The 15,210-nt window shown below is 35.5% G+C and overlaps 1 protein-coding gene across 27 annotated transcripts in view; it reads right to left on the minus strand.

Annotated features, from left to right (window-relative positions):
• The window catches only part of BIRC6 (baculoviral IAP repeat containing 6), a 222,397-nt gene that overhangs the window by 171,269 nt on the left and 35,918 nt on the right, over positions 1-15,210 (minus strand). For all 27 annotated transcript variants that reach the window (XR_011526608.1, XR_011526609.1, XR_011526610.1 and 24 more), the window contains exons 3-6: positions 13,438-13,575; positions 6,439-6,632; positions 3,448-3,559; positions 1,430-1,512 (exon numbers count right to left, since the gene is read on the minus strand). Coding sequence is in view for 24 of the 27 variants with exons in the window: in XM_070574115.1 (XP_070430216.1) it covers positions 1,430-1,512; positions 3,448-3,559; positions 6,439-6,632; positions 13,438-13,575 (527 nt within the window). In the remaining 3 variants the exon portion in view is untranslated. The remainder of the gene's footprint in view (positions 1-1,429; positions 1,513-3,447; positions 3,560-6,438; positions 6,633-13,437; positions 13,576-15,210) is intronic.

Raw genomic sequence — 15,210 nt, forward strand, 5'->3', positions numbered from 1 at the left:
CTCTCACCATCAAATATGAGAGCGCCATTTTTCCCTTACAAGTTTTTATTCTTCTCCCCCTTACAGATTCAGAAGGCACCCAGCCTCAGTTCCCCAGTCTTCATCAATCTTGTTCCCTCTATTCATTTGGAGCACTGGCCCCAGGCCCTCAGAGATTCTACCAACTGCTTGAGAGTTTGAGGAATCCTGGGGCAAAGAAGTAGAATCCTTGATTCCCTGATCACGTCAAGAAAAAAACAGGTTATAAACAGCCCAAATTGAAAATCTGAATCAATTTTCCCATAGAAAAATATCTGTGAGTAAAGGTGCACTCTATAATGTCATGGAGTAGTTTTTCAGGGATGGGTTAACTAACTTTTTGAGGATCAGCCTGAGAAACTAAAAAATACATATTAAAATGGTTTCTATACATATAAAGATGGTTTCTAGAGGGAGAGACTGAGTACCAAACAGAACTTTAACATAAATTAGAAATTGCTCATAATGAACTCTCAGTCTGCAAACATACACAACTTCAATTTTTCATATTTTCAGTATTTCCCACTGCGACCTGGAATCCATATGTACACTGCAATAGACTTTAGCAAGTTCACCCCATTCACATGAGCTGATTAACATTCAGAGACCTAAAACTAATTTTAGTACAAAATAAGTGATACATCTTAAAACCAAATCCTGGCTCCATCACATCCTAGCCATATGCCCTTTAGCAAATTTTATTTTCTTTATTGTGAAATGAGATAACAATGCCCATCTCATAGAGTGACTGTAAGGATTAAATTGGAGAATATTCTCAGTTCCCTCCTATAAAACAGAGATGATAATAATACCTACTTCATAGAATTAATGTGAGAATTAAATGAGTTAAAAATATATAAAGTGCTTAGGATGGTACCTAGCAAATAGAATTATATAAATATTTGCTATTATTATTACTATTTCTATTAATAAGGACTCAGAGTAGTTATTTGTACAAAGGAAGTTTCAATACATGATCTCTAATGTTTAAGTTCTAAAGTTCCATTCACTAGACTGAAAATCATCACAGATTCCCTAAAATTATTTCAAAATCATAAGACCCTCTTGTGCATTCCCTTTTGACAGTCTGCTCTAAACAGACCAAGATTAAACAGCTACAATTAATCATGCTATTTTAATTTCTTTTATCATAGCCTTACAGTTTTCAGTTGGAGCCTAGTTCCATTCTTTGGCACTTCTCCAAGTACAGATTTGGGGATGCCAAAGAGATAATGTACGCCAAGTGATGTGACAGAGCATAGACAACACCACCCCATTCTCTTCGACAAAGGCAAAAATACAGATGGTAAAAAGGCAAGAATATTATTTTATCTAGATCAGAAAAGTAAAATTTAGAAGCACATTTATAGGACTAACTTAGCCTATTATGTCCAGAAAAATCAAGACTCACCAAGGTTCATCAGTAGGTTCCCAACAAACGAGACATACACTACAAGTAAAACACATGGCTCTATCATCTCCAGATGAGGCAGGCTGCATATTTACAAAGAAGACAGAAAAGGTTAAGAAATATTAAAGTAGCTTCTTAACAAATAAAAATTCTTCTAAAAAAAGTTCATAATTTTAGGTAAAATTCCATACTGAGGAAAAGAAAATTAGCCTACACTGTTTTGTTTCAACGATATACCGAATTGTCAAATGTTTATAAATTTGCTGCTTTATTTGAAAAATTTCACTTCATCAGAAAACGACCCCTAAAATCAAACGTGGAGGCACACACATACCAATCTCTGATCTAGCATCTTCTAATCATCTTACTAAAGTATTCGAAATATAGTTAAGTATATGAAAGGAAATAGTCTAGCAGCTTTATTATTAAAAACTGAATCCCATACAACTACACAAGAAAGGGCAAGTAAAAAGAAAAAGCAAACTAGTGAACTTAATTCCTGTAACATAGTATTCTTTAAGACACATGGGACAAAATGCCATATATATACATATATATATATATATATACACACACATATATATACACATATATATCAAAACCTAAACTAAAATATACCTCTGAAAACTAACATTAATATTTTTGAGCACTTACTTTACTTAGCACTTACTATGTCAACAGATGTAAATTTATTATATATTTTAGAATATTAAAACTCATCAGCCAACATAGGCAGAAGAGTCTAGAAAACCTATGACTTGATCTCTTTGCAACGATAGTATATAATGAACAAAACTCAACAGAAAAATATCATGGCATCACTTAACAGAGACTGTTTTAGGAAATGATATCAAATGAGAAGAAGGACTATAAATTGTCAGGAAAAATGACCCATATTCAATCCTTAATTTAGGAAAATAATTTCAGTGATTCTAATATTAGTCAGTCTCCAAACTAATCTATCTTTAACTGGAACTCTGACAAACTTCGGATAAAATATTCAAATATATATGGTTTTCTGATTTAATTTTAGGTAAGATATTCAGAATACTTCAAGATAACTAAAGAATAATCACTCTTCAGATTCTTTATGACAGTAACTTCAATGTATTTCAAAGTTTAATTGAATTCTAAAATTAAATAAGCATGCATGATATAAACTGAAATTTAAGTACTAGATTTCTTAGATTCTTTAGCAGTGACAAAACACTGGTAAGCCACTCTATACTACTCAGTTGAAGCTTCCTTTAATTAGTATATTATGCCTATCTAAACTCATTTTCCTTAATGTTCCTCTCCTTTAGCTCAGTGAAGGTCTCGGTTATGTACCATTTTCATGACTTTCTGTCAAGTTAATCCTTACACTGTATACCCTCTTCTTTCCCTACATGAAACTATTTTCCTTGACTAATTATTCCTCCTTCTACACATTTCTTAATCAATTCTTCAATACTATGTATTCAGGTTGCACTTTACTACCTGTAATGCTTCTTCTATAGTTATCTAGCATATGGGTAATTTATATCCCAACAAAATTTAAATTTCAGGAGCAACTGCAATATGTTATTTTTATTGCATTACCCTAAGTATTTACTACTCTGTTATGAATGCGGAAGTCAACAACAGAAAATAAACACATCCAAAAAGAACACTTTTTCAAAAAGCAAATCTGGACAATACTGCCTATTTGGTGACTGTGTATATATATATATAAAATATATAATCTGAAAGAAAATACTTACAAAGCATTAATTCAGTTGTTAGTTACTTTTAACAAATATCTTTCCCTTTTTCATACACAATACATGATATAGGAAACAGCCAGTCAGTATTATGAAAATAGGTGGTCAGAATTATGATCGAAGGCATAAGAACAAAACAAACCTCACATACATGCATACAGACAAGTACATAGCCAGTTTGCATAAAATGTTTTTGAAAAAATTATTAAAATATTGATGCTTTTAACGAAGGCTACAAACGCATATTGAAAAAAAGTTTTTGATAGTCTTTTTTACCTGATGATAAAAGCCAGCTTGAGCCATGGGATCCGGCTGTGCCCATCTATAGCCTACATGAGGCCATGAGGTAAATGTCTCCCGTCTATTAGCTTCACTATACATCAATGATCTAAAAGTAAACATATTTTATGTAATCAAAGTTAGGCACCAAATTATAATGACACTCCTATCCAACAGTGAAGAAAAAATTTTACTGGATTATTAACAAAAACTGGGAATGGTCTAATGACCAGGTTCAAATTTGTATTTTAAATTAAAAATGATCACTTTTAGGAATTTCTCTTAAACAGAGCAGGGAAAAAGAAATCTGATTAATGGTTACAACCGATAAATAATTCCAAGGATAGATTAAATTAACCAATGTTTCATAATTAGCAAGCAGAGAACAGAAAATCTGGAAATGTAGAGGCAGAGACCCATATGCTTTCATCATGTGCCAAGTTTTGCATAATCGGATAAAACCACAACCAAAGGAACAGTGGTTTTATCTCAAGCATATTTTAATATTTTTTAAGTAGAAAGCAATTTTCTCTTCTTTCTCCAGAGAAATCCTTTTCCAAGAAAGTTCGCTTCTCCAAGGAATTATCAAAAAAGGGAAATCTTCACATACGCTTTCATATTAAAATATATTAGCTCACTGAGAGTGCACCTGTGAGAGTACTAGAGTGTTTTTTTAAAGGATTATACCAAAATTAGAAAAAGTCCAAAGAGCTTCAAGTAAGAAAGGACTGATAAGCAAAGCTTACTCTTCCTAACACAAAAGTCCAACTGATAACAGGAAGAAAGAAAAGAGAAAGTGGTAAAAGTCATCACAAAGAGACCAGAAAAATACTTATCTTAAATTCGTCCCTTAAATTAGTATGTGATTTCCTATAACATTGCTAGTGAACTTAGGTTTACCTCATAGTTGTGTTCTGATTTGAAAAATAACAAAGCTGTTGGGTTAGACAGCCTTATCATTTACAGACTACAGATGTCTTCAGGATCTGTGCCATTCTTACAACAGAAAACCTGTCCACTTAGTTATATTACCAAACAAAACAGCAACTGCATCCAGTAGATCCCAACTCAAATCTCCACAAGACCTACGTTCATCGAGGTCCTCGTAAGGTCCCTAGAATAATTTTTAATGGAACAAACCCCACAGACTAGATCAAAATAAATATTTTAAGGCATTTTAACAGTAACAGAAACACTGAATATCCTATTCGATAAACGTATTTTGTAAAATGAAACATTTACCACAGCTTACAGTGATTTCTTTAGAAACCTAGCTACTGCTTGTAAAGAAAATAGTTCTAAAGGGCTGTTTTATAATTTCAAGACAGGCATAGCTCTCAGATAAACATTTATTCTAAGTACATATTTTTCTTTTTTCCCTCCTCTCCAGACATATTTCAAAGAATATTTAAATGTCAGCTATAGCACATCTTACCTGATAGTCATTCAGATTAAAAATGACAGTCTACATTTTGCCCAAAAGATAGAGATAGCACTATTCCTATGGAATATAAAAATTCTTCCCAAATGTTAACACAACCAACTAAAGTTATGTATAAAATAATAAAATCATTCAACAAAAAAATGCAACTAATAAGCAAAGTATCAGTTTACCAAGAGATAAACTAATCAATACTGCAAACTAATATAAGAGCCACACTTAAGATAATAGAAATTAAAAGTTAATTCATTCAGTAGTGTCTTTGCTAACATCAGCATGTACTCTTTATAAATGTACTTCAGAAAAAAGCACAAGAAGTTACAATTCACATTGAATCAAAATGCAAAATGCTACATTGGGAAGGCAAACATGAACTTATCAAAACTGCTAAATTTAAAATTTCAGTATAGCATTTCTAAACTACAGTACTTTTAATAAGAATCTGATAAATGATATTTCAAATAAATCATTTAAGTTTTTAAATGAATGCATTATTTGCCTTTTAATTAGTTTTTTTTTTAAGATTTTATTTTTCCTTTTTCTCTCCAAAGCCCCCCGGTACATAGTTGTGTATTTTTTTAGCTGTGGGTCCTTCCAGTTGTGGCACGTGGGATGCCACCTCAGCATGGCCTGATGAGCAGTGCCATGTGTGCACCCAGGATCCAAACCAGCGAAACCCTGGGCCACCGAAGCAGAGTGTGAGAACTTAACCACTCAACCACCGGGCCAGCTCCTTAATCAGTTTTAAACAAAGCAAGACTCAAAAAGTCTCTATTGAAGAAAATGATAATTGAGGTATGATTTTTGAATACTGTTTAAATCTAGAGCAGGCAGCATAAAAAATTGTAATTGAAAACTGCCCTAGGTGATTTTTTTTTTTTCATTTTAACTGGGAAATAATATATGGCTCTTATATTCAGATTCTGGCATGGTTTTTTTTTTTTTTAAAGATTTTATTTTTTCCTTTTTCTTCCCAAAGCCCCCCAGCACATAGTTGTATATTCTTCGTTGTGGGTCCTTCTAGTTGTGGCATGTGGGACGCTGCCTCAGCGTGGTTTGATGAGCAGTGCCATGTCCGCACCCAGTATTCAAACCAACGAAACACTGGGCCGCCTGCAGCGGAGCGCTCGAACTTAACCACTCGGCCACGGGGCCAGCCCCTGGCATGGTTTTTTAATTTGTCAAAATTTATCTCAAAGGTCACAATATTTCAACAAGGCAAAATAATTCTTACATATTGAATAATTATAATACTTTTAAAGTTGACTCAAATATTTACTAAACAAATACGAAGCTGGAATTTTTAAAATATAGGTTTATGATCCCTTTAAATACCTTCCAGGCACCAAAAGAAACTGTTTAACAGTAATTCAAGTAATAGTTTACTCCACTTCAGTATCTGGACAGAAATGAGAATCTGAATGGTTTCCAAAAATATTCTGAAATATTTTTTTAATCATAACCAAATTTTATAGTTATTCTTGGTTAATCCAAAAAACTAATTGATTCAAACTCACTGTCACATCTCCTTATAAGCAAAGTTATACCTGTCCACAGAACGGCCTGGCCCCACTCCAAGTTCTGGACGTGCACTAGGTAAGAGGTAAGACAATCTGTCCATCACTGAGGATGCCACAGGTAAGGCAGCAACATTTTGATTTATTTTCTTAAGTTCATTCACAATGGCACTGGCAATGGACTTCAACACATGATGAGGAAGATGAAATGTAACTGTGGCCCACTGAAAGAAAATCAGAGTGTAAGCAAGGGAAAACATACTCAACAGTTTTAACAAACCTATAACTCACACATTATAAACTAAAGAACTATTTATCAGTCTCAAGTCAGTTCACACCATTAACTCATCATTTAAAGCAGCAACTTGCAATTATGTAAAAAATGAAACTTGAACTAATTACACTGAAAAAGACAGTTTTGAACCAGATGGTAGCACATTTTCTTACATATCCCATCCACAATTAAGAATAACTGAAAATGACAGGATAACATTTGTCATTCTTCATATTCCTCCAGCACATAAACAATATTAAGCACAAACTAGGCACTCAAATATCTCCATAACAATATCGTTGTACAATTTATCACTACTGGGTATATGAGATTTTACTTCGGCTTAGCAGATTCTTAGGTATTTGTTGTTGTCACCATAATACAGCAAAAGTAACTAACAGTATACATCTTATAATCAAACAGACTTTGATGCCAAGCCCAGCTTCAGCATCAACTATGTGACCCTAGTCAAATTAACTTTAGTTTCCTGCTCCTGTGAAAGAGAGAAAACAAATACCTATTGACATAATGTTCTGATGAGAATTCAAGTGAGAATTGGGACAATAGGAGTAAACATTCAATAAATGTTAGCCACAATTATTTAATATTAAAATAATTACTTAAGAAGTTAGACTGTGAAAATGTCAAGTATTATTCTCCCAGAGAAATGTCTATAATTTCATTTTTATATCCTGTCCCTGCTCACCTATAAATGGTTTCTACTCTGTCTAGCACACTCTAGGCAGCCTACTAAATTACTACTTATCTATTCAACTGGAAAAACTTGCAGCAAAAAATGACTTGGATTGCTAAAAAAAAAAAAAAAAGAGAGAGAGAGAGAGAGAGTTCATTCTCTCACTTTGTTTCTAGACCTAACCTGTTCATAGATCCAGAGCCTCTTGGTTGAAAGGGAGGCCAAATCCCCTTGAGAAAGAATCCTACAACAATGCCCCATCTACACACTGTAAATCATACTCCAAGACTTCCCCAAAGGCACCTGCGGGCATTCACTACAGTCACTGTGCACTGGGGAACAAAAACTACTGTGATCTTTCAGACATTACAAGGCAGTAACATTGAACTGACCTAAAACATCACTATGGTCCACTAGTGAGTGGGGATTTTGAGGGCCAAGTGATTAATAGAGTTTTGGTGTCTCAGTGAGCTCTGTAGTTCCCTGATCTATCTCGTAGTTATTTCTCCAGTTCCAAAATGCGTAACTGGAAGAGATAGAGACTAGGCAACTAGAAAGTTTCTCTGATTCTCTCTGAGGACTATTAATACAAAAAAGGCCAAGTGGAAGCCCCTAAAGCTTACATTTTCTACTAAACCAAAGCAATACCACATCCTTGAAGAAACTTCTGAGATTAATGCCACTATACAAGACCTGAAAGATACAGGGGTAATCAAACTCTCTCACATCCATTTAACTGACCTGTTGGGCCTATGCAAAATGTTAAATGGCTCTTGAAGAATGAGTGGACTGTAAACTACCAGGTGGAGACTTTAATTGCAGCTGCTGTTCGAGGGTATCGTTACTGAAGCAAATCAACAAATCCCTCAATACCTGGTAGGGAGTTTTACTTCTCTCAAATACTTTTTTCTCTATACTAATTTTTAAGGACCATCCAAAAGTAGACTGCTTTTATCTGGCAGTAACAGTAAATTTCACAGTCTAACCCTGGGACTGGATCTCACCTTTACCATAACCTAGTCTATAAAAACACTGATCAACCTAACATCCTGTAGATCACCACACTGGTCTACAACATTGATAACAAGCTGATTGGTCCAGATGAGGAGGAAGTAGCAAGGAACTTAAATGCCTTAGTAAGACACATGCAAGCCAGAGAGGATCAACAGTCCCCAGAAAAACTCAGGGTCCTGCAACCTCTGTGAAGTTTCTGGAGGTCCAGCGGTCTAGATATATCAGGATATTTCCTCCAAGGTGAAAGACAAGTTGCTACAACTTGTAATAGCAAACGCTGAAGAACAGGCAGAATGTTTGGTGGGCCTAACTGGATTTTAGACCCAATATCCAGCACATTTGAGTGTGCTGCTGTAACTCAATAATCAAATAATACATGAGGTGAAGAACGAGCAGCTCTGCAGCAGGTCCAGAACCTGCTGTGTTGAACCACAAGATGCTCTACCACCTGTACCTTATGAGCATATTCAATGACACCAGAACGGTCTGCAGCAAGTAAATACGTTTTAAAGAGTTTCTGGCAAGCTGAATTAGGACAATTATATAGGAGAATGCTAGGGCAAAGCCAGGCTCTCTCCTGTAAATAACCGGTTCTCTTTTTGAGAAACAGCTCCTGGCTTCTTAGTAGTTCCTGATAGAAATTAACACCTATCCATGAGACAAATGTCTATGCAATCAGAGCCATCCATCACAAAAGGTGTTATCTGATCCACCAAACCATAATAATGGGCACGAGAGACAAGTATCCTTCATTAAGTGGTTTACAAGAGATCAGACTTGAAAAAGTCCAAAAGGCAAGTTCTGGACATGTTGAATAAGCAAGTGGCTCAGATGTCCACAATACCTACTCTTGTTATAATGCTTCCTTCTCACCCCACATTGATGGCTTCACAGGGAACTCCTTATGATAAGATAATTGAGGAAGAAAACCCTTGGCTCTGACTTACAGATGGTTCTGCACGTTGTATGCTGGTACCACTCCAAAGTAGGTGGCTGCAGCATCACAGCCCCAAACACGACAACGGTAATGGTAAATTTTCTCAGTGGGCAGAAGTTAACCAGTACATTTGGCTGTTCTCTTTGTCTGGATTGAGAGTTGGCCAATCGCAAAAGTAAAGATCCTCACTGATTAATGGACAGTAGCTAATGTTTTGGCTAGATGGTCAGGCATTTGGAAAGATCAGGATTGCAAAATTGTTAACAAGGAAGTCAAGGGTAAAGGTCTAGGGAAAGGCATCTCAGAATAAACATAGAATATAGTGACAGATGGGAACTAGACTTATTGTGATCTCTTCATAATGTATATAAATATTGAATCACTATGATGTACACTTTAAACTAATGTGATAACTGTGTCAACTACACTTCAATAAAAAAAATTAAAATAAAAAAATAAATGGAGTGGGAAAATATTTGTGAAATATGTGAATGCTCATCAAAAAGCAACCATTCCAGGCCGGCCCAGTGGCACAGTGGTTAAGTTTGCACACTCTTCTTCGGCAGCCTGGGGTTCACCGGTTCGGATCCTGGGTGCAGACCTAGCACCGCAGGTCAAGCCACACTGTGGCGGCATCCCAGATAAAACGGAGGAAGAGTAGCAATAGATAAGCACCAATTCCAGAGGAAATGGACAAATTATACATATTCTATCAATGTCACTCACTCTCTCTCCATAGCCACTCCAGCGCTTGCTCAATGGACATGTATGCAAAATGCCATTGCAACAGAGATGGAGGACATGTACAAGCACAACATGAACTTCTCTTCACCAAGACTAACCAGGCTATAGCTGGTGCTAACTGCCTAACTGACCAATAGCATGTAGCAAAGCTGAGCCACCAATACGACACTGCTTTCCAGGGAAAACAGTCAGGTATCTGATTGCAAGTTAATTATATTGGATTCTTTCAATCATGGATTGGGCAGCAATTTCCCTTCACTGTAATAGATACATATCCTGGATAATCATTTACCTGTTCTGCCCACAATGCTTCTGCTGTAATATTACACCACTGCCTGTGGACTAATAGAATGGTTTATGCACCATCATGGTATTCCACACAACTTTGCTTCTGACCAAGAAAGCACTTCAACGCCAAAAAAACAAAAAAAAAAGGCAGCAATGGGCTCTTGCCTATGAAATTGACTGGTCGGTCTTACATTGCTTTCATCCAGAAGAAACCTGACAAAAATGTGTAATGCCCTACTGAAGACTCATTTTCAGTACTAATTGGGAGAGATGCCTCAAAGGTCGCATCTTACAGGATCATGTATATGCTCTGAATCAATAAAAAATACATAATACAGTTTCTCCCAACAGGGTTGCTATTATACTTAATCCATCCACAGATTTCTCTTTAAGCTTTAAGCTCTAGAGTCCTTACATCCTAAGGAAGGAACGATTAACCAGGGGTACAACCATGGTTCCACTGAACTAGGTGGTAAGACTGCTACCCAGAAATTTTAGGCACCAAGTGTCACTGAATCATCAGTCAAAGAAGGTGTTATTCTACTGGTTGATATAATTAAAACTGACAAACAAGAGAAAACTGGATTGATGCTAAATAATAGAGGCAAGGAGAATTTAATTAGAATCCAAGAGATTCTCTAGGGTGCCTCTAAGTCCTTCCATGTCTCAGAGTAAAAATGAAAGGACAATTATAACAATTTAAACACAGTACCACTGAGGATGTGGATGCTCCAAGAGTGAAGACTTGGGTCACTCCACCACGTACCTGACCAACTGAGGTGCTGGCTGAGGACAAAGGGAATATGAAATAGGTAGAAGGAGGAAGTTATAAATATCAAGTATATCCTCTTGACCATTACAAAACTGAAGGATACAGCAGCTAGGCACATCTTCTTCCCTTTTTATTACATAAATAATAGATGGATGAATGGATGAATAGAGATTTAGATATATACAGACACAAAGATACAAACAGATATATAGAGTGATTATTTTATGTAAGGATTTTTGGTTATAGTTAATTGAGTCTTTATGTAGCACAGTTCTATTACCTAAACAGTTGAGACTGTAATTAAATTTTAGGAGTAGTTAATATCACCCACAGACAGGTAAAGTATCTATTGGAACTTTGTGTCTCTCCTTTCTGGAGGATGGGGAGAGAAAACCTTCTCTTGTTAAGTGCCTCTTGTTAAGTAAAAGTATAGTATTTTTGTTGTATGAAAGTTCAAATATGTATAAATAGTGTTTATAGAGATGCTGAGGAGCCAAAGGAGTGGACTCTGCCAGTTACTAAACTATTGTCTCTGGGATCCAAACCCATGCTTTATTTCTCTTTTCTGTCACGTCAGGATTGTGACTCTGCAAACTATACTTCTTCTTTGCCAACCAGTTTCCTGGCTGTTAGGTTTTGACAAAAGGAACACAGGATAGAAACTGGAAAGCATGATGGGGGAGAAAAAGACTTGTTCCTTGCTATTCCTTGTTCCTGTCACAGCTGTCAATGCTGCTTCAGCAAAGGACCTGGTGGCAGCAGCTGATTCTTCCAACCTTCAGCAGTTTTTTGTTTTGTTTTCTGAGTATTCCCAGAACCAGTCTCATAGAGCTCCCTCAGAGGTACTAACATCAGCCAAGTGGTAGCATTCTTCACAGATCTGAGTCTCAGCTCCATAAGCTCCAAGCTCCTGAGGCACTGACTGGGCAGCAGCGCCTCCTCAGAAGTCTGAGTCTCAGACCCATGGGGCCTACTCTCTAAGTCTGCAGGTTCTGATAACCCTAACCCCTTGTTCCTCCAGATCTGGTCGAGAGCTGCTTCCCAGAGTTAACATTGTGTTACCCCAGGGTTTCCTTTTCACTTTTTCAGTTCTCGAACACATGTTAAATCAATTCCTTACAATAAATTCTCTGTTGGAATGCACAGTATGGTTTCTGTTTTACTAAATAAAATGTCTCATCAATGGAATAAGGTTAATAAAACATGGTAAATCTGCAGAATAAAATTCAATATAAATATTAGGAAGAACACAGACAATCTATGAGGACTGATATGAAAAGATAACTCCAGATACACTCTTAAGTGAAAAAAAGCAAGGTTTACGCTATAGTCTGAATGTCTGTGTCCCCCTAAAATTCATCTTTTGAAATCCTAATCCCTAAAGGTGATGGTTTTAGTAGGCAGGGCCTTTGGGAGGTACTTAAGTCATGAGGGCAGAGCCCTCATGAAAGGGATTAGCGCCTTTATAAAAGAGGCTCCAGAGAGATCCCCTGCACTTTCCACCATGTAAGGACACAGTGAGAAGGTACCAGCTATGAACCAGGAAGAAGGACTTCACTAGAAGGCGACCATGCTGGTGCCTTGATCTTGGACTTCACTACTACCAGAACTGTGAGCAAAAAAATTCTGTTATTTATAAGCTACCCAGTCAGTGGCATTCTGTTATAGCAGCCCAATGAACTGAGACAGTAATCACAATATTTCTGTATAATTACAACTGTACTTGAGAAAAAAGATATTTATAAATGCTAAAGTTATTTTTCAGAAGGTGGCTTTTACCTTCTACCTTATATCCTTTGGTACAGAAATTTTATATGTGTTACATTTACAACTCAGAAAAGATCTTAAAATAAAAATGTAGGAGAAATTAATGAAATATATTCAAGGATTTAATTCTAAGCACCATCTCCTATAGATATCCTCATCATGATGACAAAAAAAAAATTTCAAAGAAAGCCCAAAATGGCTCCACTTTCAAAGACTTATTCCATTCTTCATCAAAGTTCATAAGCTGACAAGAAAGTCTCTTTCATCAGCCTCCTTACCAATGCAGGGCCACCAAGCACAGAAGCCTTAGGAGTAAAGTAAGCAACGTAGTTCCTACAAACTGAAGTTAAACTTCAATAAAAACAGTTTCAACTTTGAAATGACTTATAAGCAAATTCTGTGTTTTAAAAAAGAGAAAAATCCAGAATTGGAATATCTAGAGAGAGACTAGGGGTGAGAAGAGGACAGAAATGGGCAAAAGTATGGAGGTATTCCTTCTATTACAACCCCAAACAAGGTAATTTTTTTTAACTTCTTACCTTAGCAACTTTATGATTTGCTGCAGTCTCATGAGATGTATTTTTTAAACCATCTTTGAGCTGTGTGATGAACAAATCATAACCCTCCGTACTAGAAACATCTACCTTTTCTAAACAGGCTGATAAGAGCTGCTGTGCCTAAATAAAAAAGAAGACGATCAAAGAAAATTAAACACAACAAAAAAAATGTAAATTCAAATAATTTAATCTGTAATGACTGACAGGTACTATACTAAAGTTTACCTACTTTTATTTTTAAACAAACTTAATTAATCAAATAATGATTTGAAGGGCTGTTACAAAATGAAATGAGATAAAGCAATATATTCAGTGAGGTACTACATAGTAAAGTTGCAATACATGGGAGCTATTACAAACCAAAGCAAGATAGAAAAAACTAGAAAAGCTGAAACCATGAGAAAAAAGGAAAGAGGTAAAAAGGTAAAGACATAAAATCCTTCAGTGAGCTTTAAATATTCAAACTACGCAAAACTGTAAGAAGGGACATTCAGTTAAGTCAGCAGGTAATATAAAAAGCCCTTTGCATTGTTACCCACATATTCAATAAGAACTACCTTAAGAGAAATATACGGTTAATATATGGAAAAAAAATACATCCACATTGATCCAACCAAACCTAGGAGCCCATACTTGAGGCAAGACAGTGACAAACTAATGTGGTGCAATAAAGGATGCCTGGGATGGTGGAAGGTCTACAAACAATATTATGTGAACAACAGAGTTATAATTACTTAGATAAAAAGAGAGAAAACCAGTAACAGATGTTAAGAGCAAGCAAGGAGGGGGACATGGTAGAAGCCAGCTAAAGATCCAGCATTTCAGTCAGTGTAGTAGGAAAAATACTGACTTGAGGGTCTATTTCGTATAAGTGTTCAAATACTTTATTGTAATTCTATAGTTCTTTAAAAAACCCAAACAGTTGATACCATCTTTTATTACAGAATATAATATATATCCTTGATTACAATATCAGCTTTATTAAGATATCAACTGGTATAAATTCCTCAAATTAAGAGAGTCTTGAAGAAATGTTCAATACAAGTAGAACTTACTAATTCTCTGTCCAAAAATTTTATACATGCCCCCAGATCCAGATATTCTGATGACAAAAAGATGGCTACTCTGTTTTCAGAACTCAAATTTCCAGCAACATGATGACTGTGATATGACACTAAATGAGAAATCTAAGTGGATATATGTTGGTATCTTTTTTTAAAAGTCTTCCAAATACAGAATAAAAACATTTACACTGCACTTAAACTTCACACCTTGACACTTCTCATATCCTAAAAATGGGAAATACATATATATATTTGCAAAATATATACATGTAAAAAAATAATCGACAACTTGGTATGAAGACAGAAATAATATCTCACTTTATTAGGGAGCACAGTATTATAATTCGTTATATTCTATTTAAGGTGATTTAAAATCCAATAACTCTGAAAAACGTACTTTCAAATTATGTAATATGAACATCAATGCACACAAAAGAATTTAAGCTAAGATAGACTCACAAATTATTTAATGAATATGTAACAGAAAAATACATATGGCTGAAACTTTTAAACTGGGATAAGAGACATGACATATAACAAAAATTACTGGTTGTCCACTAACATTTTTTTAATATTAAAAAAGGGGAGGGATTAAAAGAAGAACCACCTCTTTCCCAGACTTCTCGTTTTGATGTGGCCATGTGACTAAATTCTGGCTAATGGGGTGAATATGAAAAGGGTAAATGTGAGA

Source organism: Equus przewalskii, chromosome 14 (assembly GCF_037783145.1).
Source record: "Equus przewalskii isolate Varuska chromosome 14, EquPr2, whole genome shotgun sequence".
Lineage (NCBI taxonomy): Eukaryota > Metazoa > Chordata > Mammalia > Perissodactyla > Equidae > Equus > Equus przewalskii.